A 24,226-nucleotide genomic window follows, 5' to 3' on the forward strand; every position below is an offset into this window, starting at 1 on the left:
TATTTAGAGCTTTTACTTTGAAAAGTTCTGAAGGACACTCAAAAATGTCTCTGGCTTGCTTGACACAACTCAAAAAATATCCATAGGTTGAGCGGTCATAGGTTTGGATAGATCATACAACCCTCCCAATGTTAGTCCTGCTCACTGCCAACTGAGCTAAATGTAGAATGTGAGCATTCAGGGATTTGTATGTTCCGGCCCGCTATGTAATGGCTTGAAAAACGTTTGCCCCGACGCCAGGCTTATTTGCTGGACCCCTGCTGTAAATATTTGTGATGTAGCGTTCAGGTGGTTGTCTGCAACTCCTTAAGTTGAAAAATATAACAAAAATGTCACATGACAATGTGACCCATGACCCCACTGTACTTAATACGAGGAGACAGTAATACGAGGAGGCTGACCTCTGTGATGCCACTTCACTAATCCTTTACGACAGTGGACACAAGCAGCGTAGACATGAATTCCATTTGACCTTTACTTCTGTCCAGGCGACATGTCAGCTTTGTTGTGTGGGTGTCTGTATGTATTTTGGCACACTAGGTGACAGTTTTGTATAAAACTGCAATTTGCTATTAAATATGGCTAAAGATGTTATTAAGCAATTCCCCAAGCCATTTTCTACCCTCCAACCAACCGCAAACATGCCACTTGCTACATCTGTTACATCGGTAGATCTGTTCCTCGACAAAGTGTTCTTTTTGTCAAGGTTGTGCAAGTGAGGATAAACTGATGGTGAAACTAGGTATCTGATTCGTCAGGCACCATTAATATGGGAATAAATAACTGCCTATGTAATAGCTTCTTTCTTCGTTGGATTTTTATTTTTATTTTTTTTTTGTGGATCCTGAAGCTGGTTTCATAACATCAGTGTTTATTAAAAGGTAATTTACTAGTGTATGTTACATTTCAGGTGTCATTTACTTGTGTATTATTCTTTATATTTATTTCACGTGTTGCCTGAATAAAGTGGTCTGTGTTGTTCAAACAAATTAAAATAATTAATTATATCAAATATAATTGAATGTTTTCTTCATATGAGTTATTCTCCTCATTCCTCCAGGGTTTTTTCCGACGGACCATCCGTCTGAAGCTGGAGTATGACAAATGTGAGCGTCGCTGCAAGATCCAAAAGAAAAACCGCAACAAGTGCCAACACTGCCGCTTCCAGAAGTGCCTGTCGGTGGGCATGTCCCACAATGGTGAGTCCTACAGAACATGGCTTCAAGCCAAGGGCACACACACACACACACACACACACCCCTATGCATGGTTCTATGAATGGTTCTTGAGTAGAGTACTGTCATGGAAATTGTATATTTCTGGTGAGGGATTAAGAAAATAATTAAGTTACAACAAACTGTTGTCTTTGAAGAATTTATTAATAAGGTCCAGAAAACTGCCGCCTAAGGCAGCTTTGGGCGTCTGCCCCGAGTAAAGGGATGCATAATCATTTACACAGTCTATGTTTCTATGTTTTGGGGAACAAAGATCTTCTCCCATCCTTTAATGCACATTCAAGCAGAGGAGAGGAACAGCAACAAAGAAGAACACCCAAAACAATCTCATAGCTCTGACCTAAACCCTAGTAAATGTGGACAGACTAACATAAGGAAAATAGAAGACTGAAAGGTGAAGGATAAAAAACACAAAACATATATATCTATAAGACATAACAATAATAGTTATAATAATAGTAAAAGAATATGCATAAAAGATTAAATGTAAGAGGACACAATTTTCAATTTTCAAAATTGTATATTTCTGGTGAGGGATTAAGCAAACAATTGAGTTACAACAAACTGTTGTCTTTGAAGAATTTATTAATAAAAGAGAATAAACAGAGGAGTACTATAACACATATACAGCTGGTCCAGAAAACTGCCGCCTAGGGCAGCTTTGGGCGTCTGGCCCAGAGCAAAGGGATGCATAATCAATTACACAGTTTAGGTTTCTTCTAGATTCTGGTGACTGTTGTTTACTCTGTGTAAACATACAACATGGCATGCTGACATGTCCTGATTAGAAAAAAGCACTGGAATAGATTTTGGACGTGTGTGTGTGCAGGGGTGCAGGTGCTTGTTTTTCTGGTCTGTCAGTGTACTTTTATTCGAAGGATCGAAAAGGTCAATGCAATCTGTGGGTTTACATAAAGACTGTGCACACTTTGCAGATATTACATATTGGTGGCAGAGGCTGGACTGATTGTCTTTATTTTGTCCCATGGGGTCCTTAATACCTAGCACAGATTTTCATGATTATATGGTAGTGCCTTAAAGCTCAGCACTAGTAGTATTTCTGTCAGCTGCACTTCCTCTTACGGTATATGTGTATTGAGTTTCATGGGCCTAAATGTAACTATAGAGAGGAAGGAAGGAGGTCTGGAGTCCACAGTACTGCTAATTTTGGAGCTTTGTCCCTCTGTTTGTATCGACCGCCAATTGATTTCACAATTATATCTGAAAACACTGGATGCTCCTTACTATAACGGTTCAACAGTTTTAACTTCTTGAAACTCACTAGTGAAAGTAAAAGGTACATTTTACCAGGCGTCTGTAAAACATACCGATGTGGCATGTTCAGTTTGGCTACAGCTCTGTGACATGGGCTAGAGGCTCAGGTTGCAGCCTAATAGTGTTAAGGTTGTGTATTGTGTTTGCTGCTACAGAGGGAAAAAAGTTCCTGCTTACAGTATGAACAACACCAAAATCTCTAGCTAACATTCTTCATCAGCAAACCAGTCCACACCAGTCATTATCAAATCAGGATCTACTGCAGATTCCAGTTAAACAGAATGTGAAGAATACTGACTTTACAAGATTAAACACTACACCGCATATACCTTTTTGGATTTCTCGAACGTAATAAAATATTTTCCATGCTTCCTGGAGATGGTGCAACTTTTCATTCAACAGCATCCAATCCCTTGCATCAAGTGTCAATAAGTTAAGTTCAGTGATGAGCTGTGGTCTGATTTATTTACTCTAATTAGGCCTATATAAATGTCTTAATAATATTGCAATACTTGTTGATACGGCACCTTAATGATATAAGTTAAAGGTAAGAGAAATATAACAATCTTCGGCATAACTACACTGAGGTTACATACTGATGTAGAGAAACAGAAGCAAATTTATAGTAAATATCAAGCTATTGACCAGATAGCCAATATGAAATGCCTCAGAAAAAATGGTCAGGAGATCTCTACATTTAATTGTTATAATGCGCTGAAAATGTGATTTGAAAGCCTTAAATATATTAATTAATTTAAGCATTAAAATTTGGAGTAAAAGTATTGCCAAAGTCCTTTATAGGTCCCACCACTCGGCAGTCATATTGGTAACACCTCCGGGTGGTTATTTCGGACTAACAAGACCAAGCCGCTGTGTGAATGAATAGGGAGAGAGCCGTAACTGCACTTTCTTGTCTGTCTCCAGGATAGTACAAATGGGGCGATAATATAATCTTACCACAAAATAACCAACCTGAAGCTAGTGCCGACTGTTACGTCCCAAGGTCTCCTGAACGCAACATAAGCAAGGCCAGACACAAAAGAAATACAATTTAGCAGTTTTTATTATCTTTGGAGATGAGCAGTGCCCAAAACAACAACCAAAACCCTCTAGGACACGTAAAACTTCCCTAAAACAAAAAGTAAAGAAAAGGCTTCTATTATCAAAAATAGGAGGAAAAAAGGTGCAAACAAAAAGGGCTTCTCACTCCTACTAACTGCAAGAAAATTTAAACAGAGCAAACAAAAATGGCTAATGCCAACAAAATTAGGTTGTCATAGACAATAATCTGAAAATCAAAGTTAAGCTACTCACAAAGTCTAATATGTTCGCTACACAGGTTCTCTACTTACAATGAAAATAGAAAATACACACAGTACATAGGCTCAGGTTGGGAATGGCAGAGAGAGAGAGTGAGTACCTGTCAGAATGGCTGTTGTCATCCAGATGGCCAATCAGGAGGCAGCTGCAGGACCAATCCAGGCTATTCTCCATTACCTGCATACACTCACACACACTCTAAGGGAGGATAACAGCTGACAGTGCAGTGTAAGAGATACACAAATTACAAAATATGACCCTAGGGTCATAACACGTTCCTTCATCCTCAGCAGGATGTACCACGAGACAAAAAAACTAAACCTCTGAGGTGTTTTTAGTGGGTTTAGACCATAGACTGTATATAAAAAGGTTTAGACTGCATGGCTCTGATAAACCTGTTGTAGGTGCATAACACAACACAATATAATGTATTTGTCCAAATAGGTAATGTAATATCTTTTTTCAGCTAGGTTACTACTAGGGCTGAACGATTTGGGGGGAAAAATCTAATTGTGATTTTTCTGCCAGATATTGCGATTACGATTCGATTTACGATTGTTTTGGTTTGTTTATTGAAGTTTTGCTAAAGTTCAGTATTCACTGCCAGTCTGTTTTTGACGGAAGCTGCGTCAAGCAGCACAGAGCAGATCAACCAGGCAGGAAGTCAGACACTGAACGGGATAGAGAATCCGGTCAATTTTCAAAATAAAACACCCGTTGCAGACTCCCAATCGTACATCAAAAATAAAAGTTAAACAGACAAAAGAGACAAACAATTTAACCACGTAGCCTACTTAACCATAGAAGCACCAAAATCAAGGACAACTGAACAAATAAGCAAAATCTGAACAAGTCAGCAAAATCATACAGGCAAAACGCTCTTATTCTGAAATGCTCCATGTTAATATGTAACGTTAGCCTGCAGAGAGCGGAACAGAACGGGCTCACAAAGAGCTGTTATCTCTAGTTGAAGCACACAAAATGACAAGTTAACAACGTGTAGGCTAAACACTCCGCTGAAACACTTCAGTGTGAGTTGACGCCAGACAAAACCGCGGCACAGCTGCTGCCCGTGTCAGTTCAGCTGGCGCCATTATCCCACGTTTTCCTCTAGTTTCGTTTGTTGTAAAACGTACACGCCCTCTGCCTGCTCTGATTGGTGAGTAGCAGGGCCGTTAACGGCCTTAACAGGAGGCGCATGGAGCTTGTGATTGGCAAGCAGATCTGTCTAACAAGGATGACACGGGATGACAGGGGTGGTGATGGGGCAATGGATAAGACACCTTCTTTTGGTGTGAGAGATCCGGGTTCAATCCCCAACTGTGACCCAGCCACCATAATTTACCTACATTTTAATCGCCGTCTTCATAATTAACTGATCTCATTCTTCAAATCGCAATTTCGATGTGAAAACAATTAATTGTTCAGCCCAAACTTATATGTATCAATAAACATCCAGACATCAACAACATCCTTTATTTGACTTTAGTTTTATTTTGTATATGTGAAATTTACCCATTAAAATGATCTGCTTTACAATGAAGCACAGTGAGTTATGATGTTTTACAGTGAGTTTGTTATATTACATTTATCATAGGTGGATGCTTTGTTTAATTTATTTTGACAAAAAATCCTATATATCCGTCCTAAACTTAGTTGACAAGGGGAAATCATGACAAAAATGCATAACAGAGTCTCAGTATAACAAAATGTACATTTGTATATTTATTTGAATTTAGTAAGATTTTTGTGGGATATTTTATGCCTTTGTTCTAAAGTGGACAGCAGAGAGGTGAATTTTTTTTTTTTTTACACAAATGTGTATGTACAATTTTCAAATGTGAAATTTAAAATGGCATATCCATGGGTTAGGTGAATCAGAGTTGTCTTATTGTGAATTCCACAAAAAGTTTACCTTAGTAAACAAGTGACTGAAAGTTTCTTAACTTTCTTAACTTAACTTACTAATAGCTCAGATCTCATGACCTTAGAAGATGCACTGTAAAAAACACATAATTTAATGTTTTGGTCGTTGGCAATAATTCTTACTGTTGGCAAGGAGGCGTTTAGTGGCTGAAATCTTCTTCTACAAATCACCTGTTGAAACAGATGATTTAATGGAATGACAGGCTGTCCCCCTCCCACTTTTAGCCCCACTCGAGTCAGACTCATCCGCTCACACCGGCTCTTAGGAAATAGACTTACGCTCAGCTTAACATCACTCACTTCCTCTCATCTTAATTAGACTTGGCTCTTGCCCAGGCGACCTGCTCTGGAGCTTTACCAGCTTCAGATGATCCATCCACTTTGTGAGAAGCAATCTAATGGGACCTCATGCTGTCTGATATCTCCATATCTCATCCTTGCTCGCTCCTGCTGAGTTGGCCTGGATTTGTTTTAACAGTGGTTTGTTCAGTGGAAAACTGGGAAATCAGATTTCCTTTTATGCTTTATAGTCCTTTAAATGCAGGCGGTATGTGCAGCTGGATGTCGGGCTCTAAGAGAGCAGTGTGTTTGTGTGTGCATCATCTCATGCCCATCGAAATTGGCGAGGACGGGTTTAAAACCGTTCACCTCTAATCTCATTACTCAAATGGGATCAGGCCGTCTGAGACATCCCAGCATCCTCTCGTAGAAAAACAACTCTTGTATGGTGTTGAAGCACACTTCACACAACTGATGCCCACATCTAACACACCTTGTAATATGTAGTAACTTGTTGTGTTCATCCATAAATTTCTATTGCTATTGCATTAACTTTTTTTTAAATGCTACCAAAGCATAAAGACAAAATGTATGTGCCTTTGGGGTTTGTAGTTGAGAATTTAAGCAGGTTAAAAAGTTCAAGCATGTTTGTGGATGCCAATTAATAATATATATCAGTGTTATTCTGATTAACACAGTCGTTGTGTAATGACAATGGAAGTTTATTAACTTATAATATTATTAGCAGCTTTTAATAATTTTGCAGCTTGTACCTGAATCTCTGCTGTTCGGAGTTGGGTTCTCCTGTTCTTGTTCTTACTTTCATCAAATAGATTTTAGCATCACTGTTTACAGACCCATTCAAAGGAAACTAATTGGACCATACCACCTTCAATACTGCAGCTTCATGAAATTCCTTGCCAATGTTTCGCTAGTCGAGAAACAGCAGATTACACTCAACAACATGTAAATACCAGTGATTCATCTATCCGAAGCTGCTGCTGTGCTATGTATCAAACTTAATTATGATTGAAAGGTACTAAGCGCCACACTGAGATCATCGCAGCATTTTACAGGATCTGATATTTATCATTTATTGATCATACAGCCTGCCAAATGTTATACAAAAACAAGCCATAAACATGAACACTCAGGGGTCACTTTCAGGGGTCTTACCTTTAAACAAGGCGATTATTGGCACCAGATGTCAGGAAAACAGCGAGCACAGTAAAATCCTGAATAGCCTGAGAATGCTTTCTGTGTTTTCAGTGGAGCTATTTCATTGTCACTGCTCTACAAGCTTTGTTTGGACAGATTTAAAATGTTTTGGATAGATTTAATGTTCTTTTCTGTACTGGTATGTTGACTTGGATTCATTTTGCTTAGTGGGGTATCTTTGTAGATTTTAAAAATGATTACAACAGATGTCAGCATCTTGAATAAGTGGTTTGTGTGGTTTTTTGGAGCTCAAGCTATTTTAGAACTGGGTTTCTTTTAGGGGCGGCACGGTGGTCCGGCGGATAGCGCTGTCACCTCAAAGCAAGAAGGTCGCGGGTTCAAAGGCTGTGAGGCCTTTCTGTGCGGAGTTTGCATGTTCTCCCCGTGTCTGCGTGGGTTCTCTCCGGGTGCTCCAGCCTAGGTTGATTGGTGACCCTAAATTGTCCTTAGGTGTGAGTGTGACTGGTTGTTTGTCTATGTGTGGCCCTGCGATGGATTGGCGACCTGTCCAGGGTGTACCCCGACTTTCGCCCGATGTCAGCTGGGATTGGCTCCAGACCCCCGCGACACAGGATAAGCGGTTGACGATGGATGGATTGATGGATGGATAGGTTTCTTTTAAAGCACTTTGTTTCCTCTCTTTGTCCTGATATAGTAGTTTTCTCTGTGAATGGGTTGTTTTTTGTAATATTAATATTTAATTTAATATTTACATAAACATTTTGCATTTTCTGTAATATCTGTTGCACTATACATTTAAACTGCGACTTGACATGGAATAAATTCTGTAATCTTGGTCTGACTTTCTTTGTCTGCTTTGCTCTCTACAGCCATCCGTTTTGGCCGGATGCCCCAGTCAGAGAAGCTAAAGCTGAAGGCGGAGATGGTAACGGGAGACAGGGAGGTGGTAAACCCCCAGCTTGCCGACCAGAAGACACTTGCCAGGCAGATATACGAGGCCTACCTCAAGAACTTCAACATGAACAAGGCCAAGGCTCGAACCATTCTAACCGGCAAGACCTGTACCCCTGTACGTTCATTTAAAGTAGTGGGTTGGTGAGTGAAAGACTTTGTGTGTGTGTGTGTGTGTGTGTGTGTGTGTGTGTGTGTGTGTGTGTGTGTGTGTGTGTGTGTGTGTGTGTGTGTGTGTGTGTGTGTGTATTTCTTGTTCATGGCTCTTCTCATTACCAGTATTTCCCCACAGGTCATGGTCATGTTGTCTTGCAACTTCTAATTTATTTCTTCCCCATTGGAGTAATATTAACCTCAATCTGAGCACATTCAAAATTTGCAATCAAACTAATGTCTCAACATGATCTGGCAGCCAGTACTTCAGAGGTTATGTGCTGCCACCACTGACAGAAATAACTTGCTCAATCAGTAATGCAACACACAAGCTGGACAAGGAAACATCTGTTTGCACCGAAATGATATAAAGAGCCAGTGTATGAGTCCATCATTTCTCCCTCTACCGCCTGTTTTCCCCTCCATGCCTGTATTCTTTTTATCACCCATCCCCAATCTCACAAAAACATTCCCTCGCAGGCTCGTTTTTTATCAAAAAAGGTGGTGGCCAAGCAGAGGGTCAGGGACACGCAGTAGTGTGGACGGGGGCCTAAGGTTTGCGAATTAAAATGGAGACCTTTTGCTATGCTGTTTTAGGTCGGCGGCAAAAACGAAGACCTAAAACAGAGAAGTTTAGAAACGCTGCCAACCCCACCTTTTGCGTTTCAAAACTCCGGTGGGCGTTTTAGTGAAGACAGGCTTCAGAAACAATGACGCAGCCACTCACGCTGGGCTCTCTGATTGAAGTCATGCAAAGCAGAAACAGGATGCTACTGACCGGGTTTTTGACATGGTATTTTTATAAAAATATTATGTACTGTGCAAGTAACACTTATGTGCCTACACTTGTACTGTGCATGTCGCTGTATTTACTTTGCAACGACTCCCAGTCTGTTTTTCGCCGCCACACTCCTGTGTTACATTCAGTAACAGTCCCAGCTCCTTATTGGTGTATGCAAAAAAAAAAACAAAAAAACTTCTTCGTCTGTATTTATTTTTTCTTTTGCCAAAACTCCTGTAACTAGTAAGAGACCATCTGCTTCATGTTTACACTGGCACGCGCATGCCCAGTGTACCTGAACGGCCAATAAATGTGCATTTCCAGTCTATTTAATGTAGACAGAGATCAACTACAAAATGCAGCTAAAACGCTGGTGTGGACGGAGATCATATTTGTTTTAATTCTCCGTTTGTAAACTAAAACGGAGTAGTGTGGATGGTGCCTTAGAGTCCAGAGGGAGTCTCTGGGGTTTGCAGCCACTGGAAAGCGGTCTGTTGGAAGGGCACATATTGTGTGATCCACTCTTGATTTTAGAGTTCAATCATGATGTTGCAGCACTTTTACACTTACTACTTCCCATGAAAATCATATTGTACCATTTGCCATAGCCCAGCTTACAAATGCTGACACATTGCATAACTTTGATTTTTTGTGAAGAGCATTGCATGAAAGAACGCCCTTCTAATTTTGTTGCAGCTTGCATTATTTTAAGACTAATTTAAATGAATATTCTGGAGAAATAATGATTTGAAATGCTTAATATACTGTTGCAAGGGCAATGCTGATTGAGAATGCATTCAGCTTATTGTTCAAAAACACTGAAAAATCAAATGGTTAATTACCCCTGTAGAAAAATTGGATCAAATTTTTGAATCCAGGTAATACATGTAACTGAGTCAGTAAATTTCTGTCAGGTGTGACTCATTAGTGTCAACGTCTGGGAGGAATACTGAGCCCTAATTCTGTCACTGTTGGCTCTGCTTTGTATACAGCTCGGTTTTATCATCCGACCTAACTGGTTTTGCTGCAGTATGATTTATCTTAACAGTACATACAGTCTTCATTGGAAGTCCCTAAAAAAGGATATGCAGTTAAAGAATCGTCAAGCTGTTGCTGCTGCTCTGGGCTGCACTGTACGCTGGGTATGGAAATACGCATTTATTGGGAAATTTAAGAGTGAGATTTCCTTTTAGAATTCATAACTATCATCACTAGGATTGTAACTAATGATTATTTTCAATATTTATTCTGTCAATAGCAAATCCTCCAATTGAGTTATATGAGCAAGTTCAGCATGGCAAATCAAAACTGAGGAGGGCTATACATTCTTATTTTTAGTCATGCTAGAAGCGTGGCTCTCGGGATGACAGTGTTGGTCTGTTGATCCACCACTTTGGTCGAGACTAAAATATCTCAACAATTATATGATGGATAGCTTTGACATGTTGTACAGAGATTCAGGAGATGAAGCCTACTTTAGTGAGATCATGACTTTTCATCTAGAGCCATCATTAGACACATTTTAATATGTCTAATATTTTATGACCAAATACCTACAAAACTAAATACATTCCTATCAGCAACAGCTGCCCTTAGCAAATACTAGCATGCTAACATGTTACACAAAGACAGTAACCATGGTAAACATATCTGCTAAAGCCTGTATACCTATTAGCATTGTCATTGTGAGCATGTTAGCAAAAACTCAAAGCATCATTATGACTAAGTGGCCATTAGCATGGCTGTAGACTCTTCCATCCATCATCAACCGCTTATCCTGCGTACAGGGTCACGGGGGCTGGAGCCAATCCCAGCTGACATCGGGCAAAAGGCGGGGTACACCCTGGACAGGTCGCCAATCCTAGACATAGACAACCAGTCACACCTATGGGCAATTTAGGGTCAGCAATCAACCTATGCCGCATGTCTTTGGATGGTGGGAGGAAGCCGGAGCACCCGGAAAGAACCCACACAGACTCCACACAGAACCCACACAAACTCCACACAGAAAGGCCGGGGCAACCGGGGTTTGAATCCGCAACCTTCTTGCTCTGAGGCCACCATGCCGCCCACTGTAGACTCTTGTCCTGTTATTGTTTTAATTACCTGTAGCTCTCTTGAAAGCTTGTCACAGTGCTGTAGTCTTGACTACGCTTTTTCATCAGACTGTTTCTGGACTAAGACTAAATGTATCCACTTTGTTTTCTGAAGTTTGTTGTAGCAGTTACTATCAGTGTAGCGCCCCTGGCTCTGCTTTCAGTATAAATTGTATTAATATTTATAGAAAAAAATGTCTGACAAACCTGAGCATCCATAAGGGTGTAGCTGCATGATTTTGACTTATTTTTTCCTGCATAATATCATAGCATCAATTCAGGCAGTGAGTCCAAAAAGATGCAAAGTATATCCATTAGAAAAACAAAACATTTACTTAATACAACATGCATGCACACAAAGTGTCAGCAGTTTTGGTGCGACATTGTTTCACATCATTCTGAAACTGGGATTAATATTAATATTTTAGATTGTAGCATTATACAATTTGACATACACCTTGTTCAGAAATCTACTTTTTTTCTTATATCAACATCATAACATCAGTTACAAGTTATCTGATAATTACATGTTGCTGACGTGGAAGTAGCACAAAATTAAACAACTCTGTGTCATGTCCTGCATATCTTCCCCTGCTGCTCAAGCCCACATTTAGCTCAGCACTTGTGAGTCAGAGCTCTGATATCATGTGCAGCAGCAGGTGTAGCTGCTCATCAGATGTTGTTACTTGTCAACTGTGGGAAAAGTGACACAGCTAAAAACACCTATTTGCTAGAATCAATCAATGCTGCTTACCTTTGCATACTTGTGTACTTCTAGCGACAGTAGCCTATTGGTAGCTTATTGTCAGATGGGCCTAAGTTTCAAATGGATTTCTTTCTTAGTTTTGACATTTTGAGTTTGTCCTGGTGTAAGCCCTCTTTGCTCTGACACTGCTTTACTTTTAACATGAACTGTGCTTATATTTCTAGAGAAATTAATTTTACCTCAAACCTCTGTTGATTGTTACAATTGACATCCATAATTATATGGAGGTAAGGTCAAGGAGAGTAATCAAGTCATTGTGGAAACATTCAAGCGCCATTAAGGGCTCTAGACTTAGTCTCTCCATTCAGTAAACACCACAGTCACTAGTTTGTCAGTTCGTCATAAAGGGAGGTTTGCTAATTCACAGTGTTCCATGTTTATGCAGTCAGGTTTATTTATGTAAACCTAAATCATTGTACACAATGTACTAACTGCACTGCATTTCAATTGGAAACCCATTTTTTACCGTACTTTACATACATTGCTCATAAGAGTTTGTCTTTCTCCACTCTCCACAGCCTTTCGTCATCCATGACATGGAGACCCTCCAGCTGGCAGAGCAGACACTGGTGGCAAAGATGGTCGGCTCAGCAGGAGCGTTGAAGGACAGGGAGGCAGAAGTTCGGATTTTCCACTGCTGCCAGTGCACGTCGGTAGAAACAGTCACTGAGCTCACAGAGTTTGCAAAGTCCGTCCCTGGGTTCTCAAGCCTGGACCTAAACGATCAGGTGACTCTTTTGAAATATGGCGTGTACGAAGCCCTCTTCGCCATGCTTGCCTCCAGTATGAACAAAGATGGGCTTCTTGTAGCGTACGGCTCAGGCTTCATCACCCGGGAATTCCTCAAGAGCTTGCGGCGGCCATTCAGTGATATGATGGAGCCAAAGTTCCAGTTTGCAATGAAGTTTAATGGGCTGGAGCTAGATGACAGTGACCTGTCTCTGTTTGTGGCTGCTATCATCTGCTGTGGAGGTGAGGCTGCAGGAAAAATAACAATGTTTATGATAGAACTATTATTATATACTATTTTGCTGAATTAAATGTAATATCTTGTTTCTCTTTTTGGTCTTTGAGAACTTTGCTCCTTAAAGACTTTTGCTCTATCTCAAAACAAATGCTTCCACATCACACAAATTATAGAAATTGTTAAGGAACTCTGGTACTACTGTTCTACGAAATATTTTATTCCAACTGGAGATTATGGTTAAGGCATCTCACTCAAGTTTATTTTGCTTCCTCTGTGATTAGACCGACCAGGACTGGTGAATGTGGCGCACATTGAGGGAATGCAGGAGAGTATTGTGCAAGTACTACAGCTCCATCTGCTGGCTAATCACCCCGACGACAGTTTCCTCTTCCCCAAGCTGCTGCAGAAACTGGCTGACCTGCGGCAGCTAGTCACTGAGCATGCACAGCTGGTGCAGGAGATCAAAAAGACAGAGGACACCTCACTGCACCCACTCCTGCAGGAGATCTACAGAGACATGTACTGAGGGTTATGGAGGAATAACCAGGAGAGGCACTCTGCAAACCTATTTTTCAGGGACAGAAGAATCCTCCTATAAGCTAGGTCAAACCACTTAAACCCCGCTAATGCAGCAAGAGTTTGCTTTGGCTTCTGGTCAGCACAACAGGTCCACTTTAGGCCCTGGCAAGGGGCTGCTGATCCTCTTGGTTTGACACAGTGCTCTCCGCTCCATTGTGTGGACCTTCATAGGCAGAAAAGTGATGTATGCAAAGATGTGATCTGCATTTGATTGAGCCCCTACCTAGTAGTAGTGTATGCAATCTCTGACCAAACTCTTGGATAAAAACACTAAATGCTGATTTGAAGTCTGTGCTGTGACCTCCATGGTTATTTTTATCCAGACCCTAACAAGCCCTAAAATGAGGAAGGAAAGTGAACTTTATAGTCGCCACTCCAGCAGTATGTTTGAAAGTTTTTTTATTCTGATGTCAAAGAGCAAAGAGCCATATATCTTCACAGCTAACAACACTCATATTACTTCAGTGGCAGCAGCAACATTGAGACAAATAAGATACAGTTTTCATGCAAGGCAGCTTCTGCCAAACTGGCTGTCAATAAATGGTGGTGATGGTTGGAGACACAACTGTGATGCCACCAGGATACTGAACATAATCATTTATTTGTACTGTAAGTCTCCTAAGCCATACTTTGTTTATAATGGAAATCATCAATGACTTTTAATACGCCTTTCTCTTCCTAACAAGACAACATCAAGACTTTTATGGATTGTCATTATGCATCACTCAACCACAAACTGTAACAATAAAATGTAAAAATAACTGCAATAGTATTTCTAGGCTTAAGAAAAAGGAAGCAAAATTTTATGGTGTTTAAGAAAATCTGAATTTTTTAAGACACACATCATAATCATCATAATCACAGGCACATATTCACTGTGTACATACAATACAAAGCACATCTCAAGCACGGACATGCCTGTGATATGTTAATATGACACTATTTTGTACTGGATCTAAATGCCTTTTTCACAAAACACATGCTCAGATTTGGCACTCCATCCTGTTTTGTGTCCTGGTACTCAAGGGCTAACACCAAGATAAACCGCATTACAACCTTAATACAGACAGACTTAAAGTGGATTGGCTAGAAATGAATTCATCTGTTTCTTTATTTCTCACTCAGTGAAGCCTTGTTCCTAAAAATTACTTTTTTCCCCTCTTTCGATTGGTCATTTTGTGTCTCTTCTCTTTCTCTCATCAGTCTGTTTTGCCTTCTGTTGTATTTCACTGGCTGTGTTTAGTTCTCATGATGCATGCAGTTGATTAAGATTCAGGGGTCTAATGTGCACATTATTTATACAATGGTAAAAGAAAAGCATTGTTCTTTTTTTTTTTTTTCCATAGAAAATCATAATGGTATTGCCTCATAACCAATACATTTTCATCATAAGAAAATTTTCATTTTGGGTGAAATGGTTCTGTTTGGCTCTTGTAGTTTCTCTAAAATTCTTGGCAAACTGTCAAAATCAAGAGACAATAGCAAACACAAGCATGTGGCTGTCGGCACTTATTTCTTACTGCACTTATTTGATGAGTAAGATACAGACATTTTTAACAGTTAGTCAAGTGTCTGGTGATGGATGAAGACCAAATACATTTCCACATGGTATCCTTTACATGCTTTGTCATTTAACTATGATGATAATGGTGCATGTGCACTCCTTTATTTTGGTGTATTACTGCCTATAGTATAAAATGAACTATCCATGAAATGAACCTACATGGAAGGCCTACCACCTGCCCCACATATCTGCTTCTCCAACCACAATCTCCTAAAAATGTCATGAATGAATTGAATTGAATTACTGACTTCAGTCACAAGAAATGGACCTTGTGTTTATAATTACATCACATTGTATAAACAGAGTGTACTGTACATAGCTGTAATGATCACATTGACCACTTGACCACAACGACCCAATATTGACCCAACTTTGAACTCATGAGGTATACAAGGTACTAATGATGGTCAACTTTTGTATTCCTCTGTTGGTAAATTTTTTTTAAATGTTTGAAATTTTACAGTAAATGTAGTTATGTACTGTATGTTCTTTTTGCTTAAATGCCACATACTTGTGTTATAATTGAATTGGATATTTTTATACTAAAGTATGTGTGAATGACTAAATTGAAAAATTGTGTATCTGAAATGAAAAGATTGAATACTGTAGTGTAAATAGACTTAAGGGTAACAGGCAACTGGTAATCTGAATATCCATATATCTGAATCATGTTGGGGTCATTCCTTTTGTTAATTGCTATTTTTAGATACAGAACCATCAATGCTGCAGAATGCATTCAGTTCAACTGAACTGTATTTCCTTATCTGTTAAATTATGCTATTATGATTTAAACTGAAAGCACTCGTGGGCTGTGCAGGGCTGTACTAGCTCACAACTCTGGGTAGTTGATTAACACTTGACCTTTTGGATACAGTGAAAACTACATATATCATTTGAAAGCTACAGGTCAGCACTGATCAATACTGGTGTACTCTTTTTATACTCTGTTCTCAGGTTGCAAATGGGTAATATATGCACAGACTTTCATCAGAAATCATCTATATTTGCCTCCTCTTGCTTAACAAACCATCCTGTATTTTTGACACATCACGGCTCTGTTGATTAAAAAAAGAAACTGAATGCAGTCATAATTTGCCATCACATCACATGTTATTAAAGTAAAGAAGATGCAGTAATGAAAATGCAGTGCATATTGTTTTATAATCCTGTTTCTGTCACTCTCCTCACACGCTGCTAATTTGTACTAACTCACCAAACATTTCTTTTGCCATAAATAGATTACTGACCTTCAAGCTGCCTTTACTTACTTATTATATCTTCTCACAGAATGTCAGTCCCACATGCAGAATTAATTTAATGCAGCTTGGTTCTTCCCTTTGCAGGTGTGCTTTAGGATTAACCACAAATAATCTGTGCCTTAGCATGTGCCCATGCCATAAAACACTAGATTGAGAAAAACACTTGACTTGTACGCACACACAGTTGTAAACCATTTGTGCCATCAGCCAGAATTGGTGGTTTGTGACACAATAGGGCCACACAGACAGGAAATGACATCACAGCAGATTTAGAAAATTATTCTATGTACAGCAAGAGAGAGGCTCAAAAAGTGCTATCGAGGCTTCATTTTACTGTACAGAACAGTAACAATGAATGATTTGCTTTACAAACGACAGACATTTAAACACTAAACACAAAATGGTTGGAACACTAGAGCCAGGCCCTAGAATAGTCATGTAAATAAGTGATGTCAGCTTATCCTTAGGAATGTCTTATTTATGTTGAATTGACAAGGGACATTTTAACTTGTATCAGGGAAACCTAGTCTTCCTTTGTTGAACTAGCTCAGGACAAAGAAAGATATTGTTCCTCTCTATCTCAATCTCTTTGAATGAGTTTATAGTACTCTGCCTTACAGCACACAAACACCAACAATATCTATTAATATGACCTTGTATTTTTATTTTCCAAAACTAACAGAAAAATGTTACCAGAGGGCAGCAGTCATAAGAATTAAGTATATGATTTTTTTCTTCTTCTTTTGTTTGTTTTTGTTGCTATAGTGTCGTGCAAAGAGACAACAGAGACTGTCTTTGGATGTGTTGATAATGTGTACTGTGGCTTGGTAACAATACTGTATATGTTTGATGAATGTATATCTAGTCATTTAAACAATGGAACAAGTTGAAATTGAATGGATTTCAAAATAAAATGAATTAAAAATCCACATTTTACATTTTGTTTGTTTGAATTTTAATGACAACTACAATTAACATAACAAAATTTTATTATTGAAGACATTCACCCTCTTTTTACCTAAGATAGGTTTCCACAGTTAAGATGTGTCTTTGCTAGATTAAAATGTCCACAGACAAAAATACATCTCGAAACATGTAGTACAATACCTAATTATCTTTGGCTGTCATGTAAACTGGACCTCTTGCAGGTTCGCCATCTATTGGTCTACAGTCAAACCTACAACTAAGGTGTATGGCCTTGGAACTATTAAGGTACATACTGTACTGCGTTTTACTTGTATACAGTACCGATTTTTATAGTAAACACATTAGGTCTACATGCAAAGTAATGATTCCACAGTTTTAAGAAAAAAGTATACAGTATTGTCTGGCATTGATGGTTTGCATAAGTAAGAACTTTGTAAGGCAGAGTAAGACCCGAAACAGACCTGCACTGAAAGACCATATTTATTTCAACAATAAAACATTTTAATATTGTCTTTATTGGATCAATAAACAAAACACCTTAATATTAATACATTTGTGGTATGCAGTGAAACAGTGTAACTTATCTAAGATACATAGAAATCATGATAAATATTAAATAAATATTTTAATATTAAATTATACTCGTTATGGAAGTTATGTGACAGTATTAACATCGATGCAGGGGTTTTGTGTGCAGTAAATCTGACTGGAATACTGCGTGTCTGAAATAATGCTGGTCTTAAAACTAGATTTTCACACAAGGGCCCTCTAAAACGCACAGCCTAAAGATAAAGTGTTTAAGCAGGACCCATTTAACCTGGTGCACCAAGTGAAATGTGTGTATGTGTGGACATTTTATGTTTAAGAATATGCATCACTAAATTACCATAATCAGCTAAAAACACTGTCTTGTGTAGGTGCACTAAGGGCCTAAAAACTATTATTTTTTTAATACCTTTAATTAAATTGGTTGCAAATTCCTATATAAAGCAGTTTAAATCATTTATTTAAAATGTAACAGTATCTAATTCACAGAAAAATGGTGCCGGTCGTGCAGGGTGTCAATAAGGATCTATGGATACTTTTTGCTCCACGGCCCCCAAGTGCATGACACACTTACTGTTAGCCTAATGCTCCTGGAGGTCTGAGGACAGTTGCCACACACCACTGTGCTTGGTTTGTAACCCCCCTTCCTTTTTCATTGTGCACCACAACACCTAGGTGCAACAAACCGCGCTTTTCTTTTCTTAGAACCAGTGCACTAGAGGGCGCTCTGCTCCTGACAAACTATGCCTGATTCTCAACTCCTCCTCCTCGTTCTTATCACATTGTCCAATATGGCTGCGTCCATGGCAAGAATCTGTCGTTATGTATCGCAGCATGGATCCTGTATTTGGCCTAGGCGAACGAGTTTTTGCCTCACACACAGGTCTACGTTTCACAGTTCTTCAACTAGACATAACGGACTGCTCTTTTCTCTAAGTAAACGAGGTATTTTAAAGGAATCTTTCCCTGAAGACGCAGCGCAGGACCAGCTCCCCCGGTTGCTCCAGTCCGGTGCTCAGACTGTATACTGCGGCTTTGACCCCACGGCCGATAGCCTCCATGTGGGCAACTTGCTCGCTATCATCGGCCTGTTGCACTTCCGAAACGCCGGGCACCACGTCCTAGCTGTGCTCGGAGGGGCCACGGCACAAATCGGAGACCCGAGTGGGAAAACGAGCGAGAGGGAGCGGTTGTCAACGGACGCCGTGGAGGCGAGCACCCGCTGCATCCGCGAGAGCCTCCAGAGGATTTTCACCAACCACGAAATGCATTTTCACGACAGTTCCAAGAAGCTGGGCACCGTGACTATACTGAACAACCTGAGCTGGTACAAGGACTGGGGCGTGGTGGAGTTTCTGTCGGAGGCCGGAAGGCACTTCAGGATGGGCACCATGCTCAGCCGCCACAGCGTGCAGTCCAGGCTGAAGAGCGCAGACGGTATGAGCCTGACAGAGTTCACCTACCAGGTGTTCCAAGCTTATGACTTCTACCACCTGAACCAAATATACGGCTGCAAGATTCAGCTCGGGGGCACCGACCAGCTGGGCAATTTGATGTCTGGCCATGAGTTCATTCACAAGTAAATGACCATCCTACTTGAAACTCGTACGGCAGGTTAAATCGGCAGTATATCTTGTAATGCGTGGTTAGAGAGCATAGTTCCAAACGTCGCTGAAAATTCATTTGGGTTAATATGTCCATTGAGCCTTGGTGATTACACACACCAAAAATGTGACTAAGCGTCTTCTGTTAGTTGTCACGAGCCAGTGCCTAATTCTGCATACTTTACACACTATACATTTCAACAATTTCAAACATTGGCACACTTTAGATTGATTTATGCTCTGTTGACACCTGTCAAATTCGTAGGCCTTCGTGTCTAACTAAAAATCGTGTCTAACTAAAAATCAAGAATGTCACCTAAATCTTAGTGTAGTTATCAAACTGGAGGCGTTCTGCTGTTAATCAGCAAACGCTTGGGATTAACTGATACTGCTAGATTCAGCTTGGAGGCACTGATCAACTGGGCAATTTGATGCCTGGGTATGAGTTCATTCTTACTAGATATATGTCCTCTGTGAATATATATATAATCTTTATATCTATCACTATATTAATCAGAATGTTTTTACGTGGCAGATGTATATAAATCAATTTGTTAAATAGTTAAATTGATGTTTAATACAGTGAATGTGTTCCTCTATGCCGATCACACATGTAAAACAACATCTCCAGGATCTCATTTTGTAATACTGTAATTGTAATTTATTAATTTATTTAAAACTAGAGCTGCAAAGGTTAATCAATTAGTTGTCAACTATTAAATTAATCGCCAACTGTTTTGATAATCGATTAATTGGTTTGAGTAATTTTTTAAGAATTCTTTCTAGCTTCTTAAATGTGAATATTGTCCGGTTTCTTTACTGCTCTATGACAGTAAGCTGAATATCTTCGGGTTGTGGACCAAACAAGACATTTCAGGACATCCTCTTGGGCTATGAGAAACTGACATTTTCCACTATTTACTGACATTAAACAGACTGATTAATCAAGAAAATAATCAACAGAATTGTCAACTATGAAGATAATCTTTAGCTGCATCACTATCCCAGTGATTGCACTGAAACTTTAAATTGTTTTCCCCGCCTTCAAATTAAGCAGGCTAAAAGGCACCAGCAATTCATCGATGTGGACCATTCCTCTCACAGGTTTTGAAATACTTACTCCAGACATGCAGCACTTGGTTAATAAATCCTTATTCCTCTGCAGAGTAAGTGGTGAGGAGGTGTATGGCCTGACCATCCCGCTGGTGACCAGCTCTGTTGGGGACAAGCTGGGGAAGACTGCAGGCAATGCAGTGTGGCTCAACAGAGACAAGACATCTCCCTTTGAACTCTACCAGTTCTTTCTCAGGCAGCCTGACTCCAGCGTGGAAGGGTAGGTGAAGCCAGATGAAAGATTTTTGTTACAAAGATAAGATTACCATGCAAGATCTGAAAACACCTGAGGTAGAATCTAACATACTGTAAATGTAGGTATTCTGTGAACTGTAACAGGAAACTGACGTATATAGTGTTGCCTTTTTGCAGATACCTGAAGCTGTTTACCTTCCTGCCTCTGGCAGAGGTAGAGAGGCTGATGGAGCAGCAGAGAGAAGATCCAGGTAAACGCCTTGCACATAAGCGACTGGCCGCAGAGGTGACGAAACTGGTTCATGGAAAGGAGGGCCTTGAGAGTGCAAAGAGGTCAGCACAAGCTGTGTTTGTACTCAATGTGGTGTTTAATACTCTTTTATTTAATTTTTTTTTTTCTTGGTCATTTCTTACACTTTTTTACATGTTGTTTATTTAGGTCACCCTATTAGAGACAGCAGGAATTCATTCAGTTAGAAAATAAATAAGTGTAATTGAGGAAAACACCAACTCCTTAACTCACTGTTCTGTAGCGGCCCAATCCCCATGACCTCTGACCTTCTTGCAGAGAGGACAACTTAACTTTTCAGAGAAGAAAAGTCATGTTTAACATTATCACTGCAGATGTACCAACGCGCTGTACCACAGCAGTGTGCAGGCCTTGGAGGAAATGAGTGACGAGGAGCTTCAAGAGCTCTTCAGGGAGGCTCCCTTCCATGAGCTGCTGTTGGAGCCAGGAACTACTGTGATAGATGCCTGTCGCAGGGTCAACGCCATCCCAGAGGGACCCAAAGGGTAGGTTTTCCAGTCCTGTTTTCCTTAAATCTAATAGAGCTGCGAAGTGGGAGGAGTCATTTCAGGCGCCCCTTGTTCTGGAAGACAAATTCCCATTGATCTTTCCCATAGACGGTGTTACATGATTCACAGTTGGAGCTTTTAGGTCATTAATGATGTTATCGGGGTGTAAAGAGAATTTCAACACACATAGCAGAAAATGCTTCTGAAATAAATTGCCTAACCTAGCTTTAAGGTAAATGAGTCGACATGTCTGGAAACAAATGTTGCTGTTGAAATACCTTTTACATGCATTGCATTGGAGCGGCAGCACAGTACATTTATATGTAATTCAATGTTTGTTTGTTTTTCAGTTTAGGTGATCAGACTATTTAGTACATAACCAAATCCTGTCTCATATTTTAAGTGCATATTTTTGTAGAGCCGCAACTAATGATTATTCTCATTATTTAATACCTTTTTTAAGTTATTTAAAATGTAGTCACTTTTCTTTAGATGAGTGGTTTAATCTATAAAATATCAGAATATTGATCATTTTTAAAAGTCCTTCACAAAGTTCCAAGAGCCTATAATGATGTCTTCAAATTGATTGTTTTGTTCAACCAAAAGTCCAAACTATGTCCAGTTTTCAATGATATAAAACAGAGTAGTGCAGCAATTACAGAGATGAGCAGCTAGAACAAGAATGTTTGGCATCTTTCCATGATAAAGAGCTCAAATGATTAATCGATAAAATGATTGGCAGGTAGTCTTGACTAAATGTGTATTGAATGAGGTATTGCAATGCGTATGAAGTTGATTGAAATTGGTTGGAACTTTCATCATTTATATCCATTCTAAGTGTGGAAAGATGGGTGACATTTTTTGCAGCAATGTCCTGACTCTTTCAGAAGTTTTCAGAGAAGAAACCCTGTACTAACTGACTATTAAAATGTTTGTGTGCAGATATCGAATGGTTTTGGAGGGAGCAGTATGGATTAACCACAGGCGGACAGATGAACCAGAGCAGGTACTGATCCCCAAACTTCATATCCTATCGAATGGACTAACCTTGCTTAGAGTGGGCAAAAAGAACTTCTATATCATCAAGTGGCTCAGTCTCTGAGGCTGTTGGCTCTCGCAAAGGACCAGTTTAACCTATGATGGACCTACTGAGAAGGTAGGTGACTAGTACTGTCCTGCAAGGTCAGCGCAGAGACTTGGATGGACTGATAATTTGGATTATACTGGGTTTTTGGAGTAGCCTAAACCCTTAATGATTGCCTGTGGTTGTCATATAAATATGTATATGTACAGATGTAATGTGTATCTCAAGCTATGGTATTAAAAAGCATTTGATATAAAGATTGTTGCCTGCTGACTTTGTACCGCTAAAGTGATTTTGCAAATTGAACACTAGGGGGCAGCAGTGTCCCAACCATAAATTGTGGTGCTGCAGGCCCCACAGCTGCACCACATACCCTGCTGTGACCCCATAGGTTAATAATTGCTCACAGTAAAATTAAATTGCATCATTTCTTGCAAACAGGTTATGGTTCTATTTTAAGCAAATCGTGTTCCATTCAATGTGATGTGAACATGAGGCCAGCATCTGTCTTCATGTGGCTGTTTCTGCTGACTTAGTGGTGGAAGGTGTAAACTGTTCCAGCAAGAGAGGAACAAGGTTTTAGATAAATTCCTAAATAAAGTAATGTTGCTTGTTCATTCTTTTTAGAATCCAGAAATTAATTACTTCCATTAGTTGACTTTTTTTTTCAAGATTGGTGTTAGATTTTTCCTTAAAGTATACGACATTTTCACTGTGGTGTAAATAACTATTTAACTTTCAGGGCCTTTGTCTATCAGTCTTTGTTTTTGCTTTTGCAGACTTCTCAATGTGGAGATGTGTGTGCTTTTTATTCCTAGTACATCTGTTCATTTCTTTGTCCTGGGGGCTGGTGGAGATGAGGACAGGGTCTGGTGTGTGCTGACCTTGACTCACCCCTCTCAGCTCCAGAGAACTGGTTGGAATACCATGTCATAAAGATACACATTTCTCCAAGTTGCAGAAATGATTTTTATTTGTGTTATGTTTTTTCACAATAGGATAGTTTTTACATTGGGGGGGGGGGGGTACACCTACTCTAGTACAGGGCCCACACCTTAAAGCTCTAGCCCATGTATTTTCAGACATGTAATCTCTTTTAAGGTGGAATTTATAAGCAATTCGTTTTTAACAGATTGTTTTTTGTAGACTGCATCAAACTTTTTGTTTCAAATCTTACTGGCAATTGTTTTGGTATTGGTAGCTGTTGGATTTTCTATTTGTATACAAATTTGTGTTTTGTGTAGTATAGTCTGTAGATGCAGGAAAGGTCATTTGAATTTAAAACAAAAATTTGGTACGTCTCAAAGTTCGGGGGGGGGGGTTGCTGTTAGGATACGGTTCTTGAAATTGCATTATTAACCCCTTCCAGTTAATATTTAAATGTGTCAGCATCTTTCATCACTAGCCAAAATAAACTGTTACTCTAATTTGGTAGTGGAAATAGAAAACAATTGTGAGTAGGATAAAGTATTTTCTCATTGGACAAAAAATAAAATGCAACGTGTTTATTTAAAAAAATAGAAAGGCATTGTCAAACCATAATCAAAGTAGTCTTGTATTGACATGTTTTCAATAAGGTCTCTTCGTTGTCAATGCAGTTTAAGTTTGAAGAACAACTTGGATATTGTG

At 39.5% G+C, this 24,226-nt stretch overlaps 2 protein-coding genes across 6 annotated transcripts in view; both read left to right on the forward strand.

Moving 5' to 3' along the window:
* Positions 1–17,266, forward strand: part of pparab (peroxisome proliferator-activated receptor alpha b) — a 35,507-nt gene extending 18,241 nt beyond the window's left edge. For 3 of the 5 annotated variants that reach the window (XM_038705496.1, XM_038705495.1, XM_038705497.1), the window contains exons 4-7: positions 1,061–1,199; positions 8,084–8,283; positions 12,480–12,933; positions 13,210–13,454. In XM_038705496.1, the coding sequence (XP_038561424.1) occupies positions 1,061–1,199; positions 8,084–8,283; positions 12,480–12,933; positions 13,210–13,454 (1,038 nt within the window). Of the gene's footprint in view, positions 1–1,060; positions 1,200–8,083; positions 8,284–12,479; positions 12,934–13,209 lie in introns of all 5 variants that reach the window. The other 2 variants (XR_005442800.1, XM_038705494.1) reach the window with 2 other exon arrangements.
* A 1,253-nt stretch (positions 17,267–18,519) lies between these two features.
* Positions 18,520–22,854, forward strand: yars2 (tyrosyl-tRNA synthetase 2, mitochondrial). Its single transcript, XM_038706817.1, has 5 exons — positions 18,520–19,382; positions 20,573–20,740; positions 20,893–21,048; positions 21,340–21,510; positions 22,456–22,854. Exons 1-5 carry the CDS (start codon positions 18,547–18,549, stop codon positions 22,613–22,615), a joined length of 1,491 nt encoding a protein of 496 aa, XP_038562745.1. The 5' UTR covers positions 18,520–18,546; the 3' UTR covers positions 22,616–22,854.
* The last annotated feature ends 1,372 nt before the right edge of the window (positions 22,855–24,226 follow it).

Source organism: Micropterus salmoides, unplaced genomic scaffold (genome assembly GCF_014851395.1).
Source record: "Micropterus salmoides isolate LMB-PRFRI ecotype aquatic unplaced genomic scaffold, ASM1485139v1 Ms_hic_scaffold_8, whole genome shotgun sequence".
NCBI lineage: Eukaryota > Metazoa > Chordata > Actinopteri > Centrarchiformes > Centrarchidae > Micropterus > Micropterus salmoides.

Coding starts and splice junctions, on each gene's coding strand:
- yars2 (XM_038706817.1), top strand. CDS start 18,547: ATGCCTGATTCTCAACTCCTCCTCCTCGTTCTTATCACATTGTCCAAT. Junction 19,383..20,572: donor GGCCATGAGTTCATTCACAA/GTAAATGACCAT, acceptor ATTCCTCTGCAG/AGTAAGTGGTGAGGAGGTGT. Junction 20,741..20,892: donor CCTGACTCCAGCGTGGAAGG/GTAGGTGAAGCC, acceptor GCCTTTTTGCAG/ATACCTGAAGCTGTTTACCT.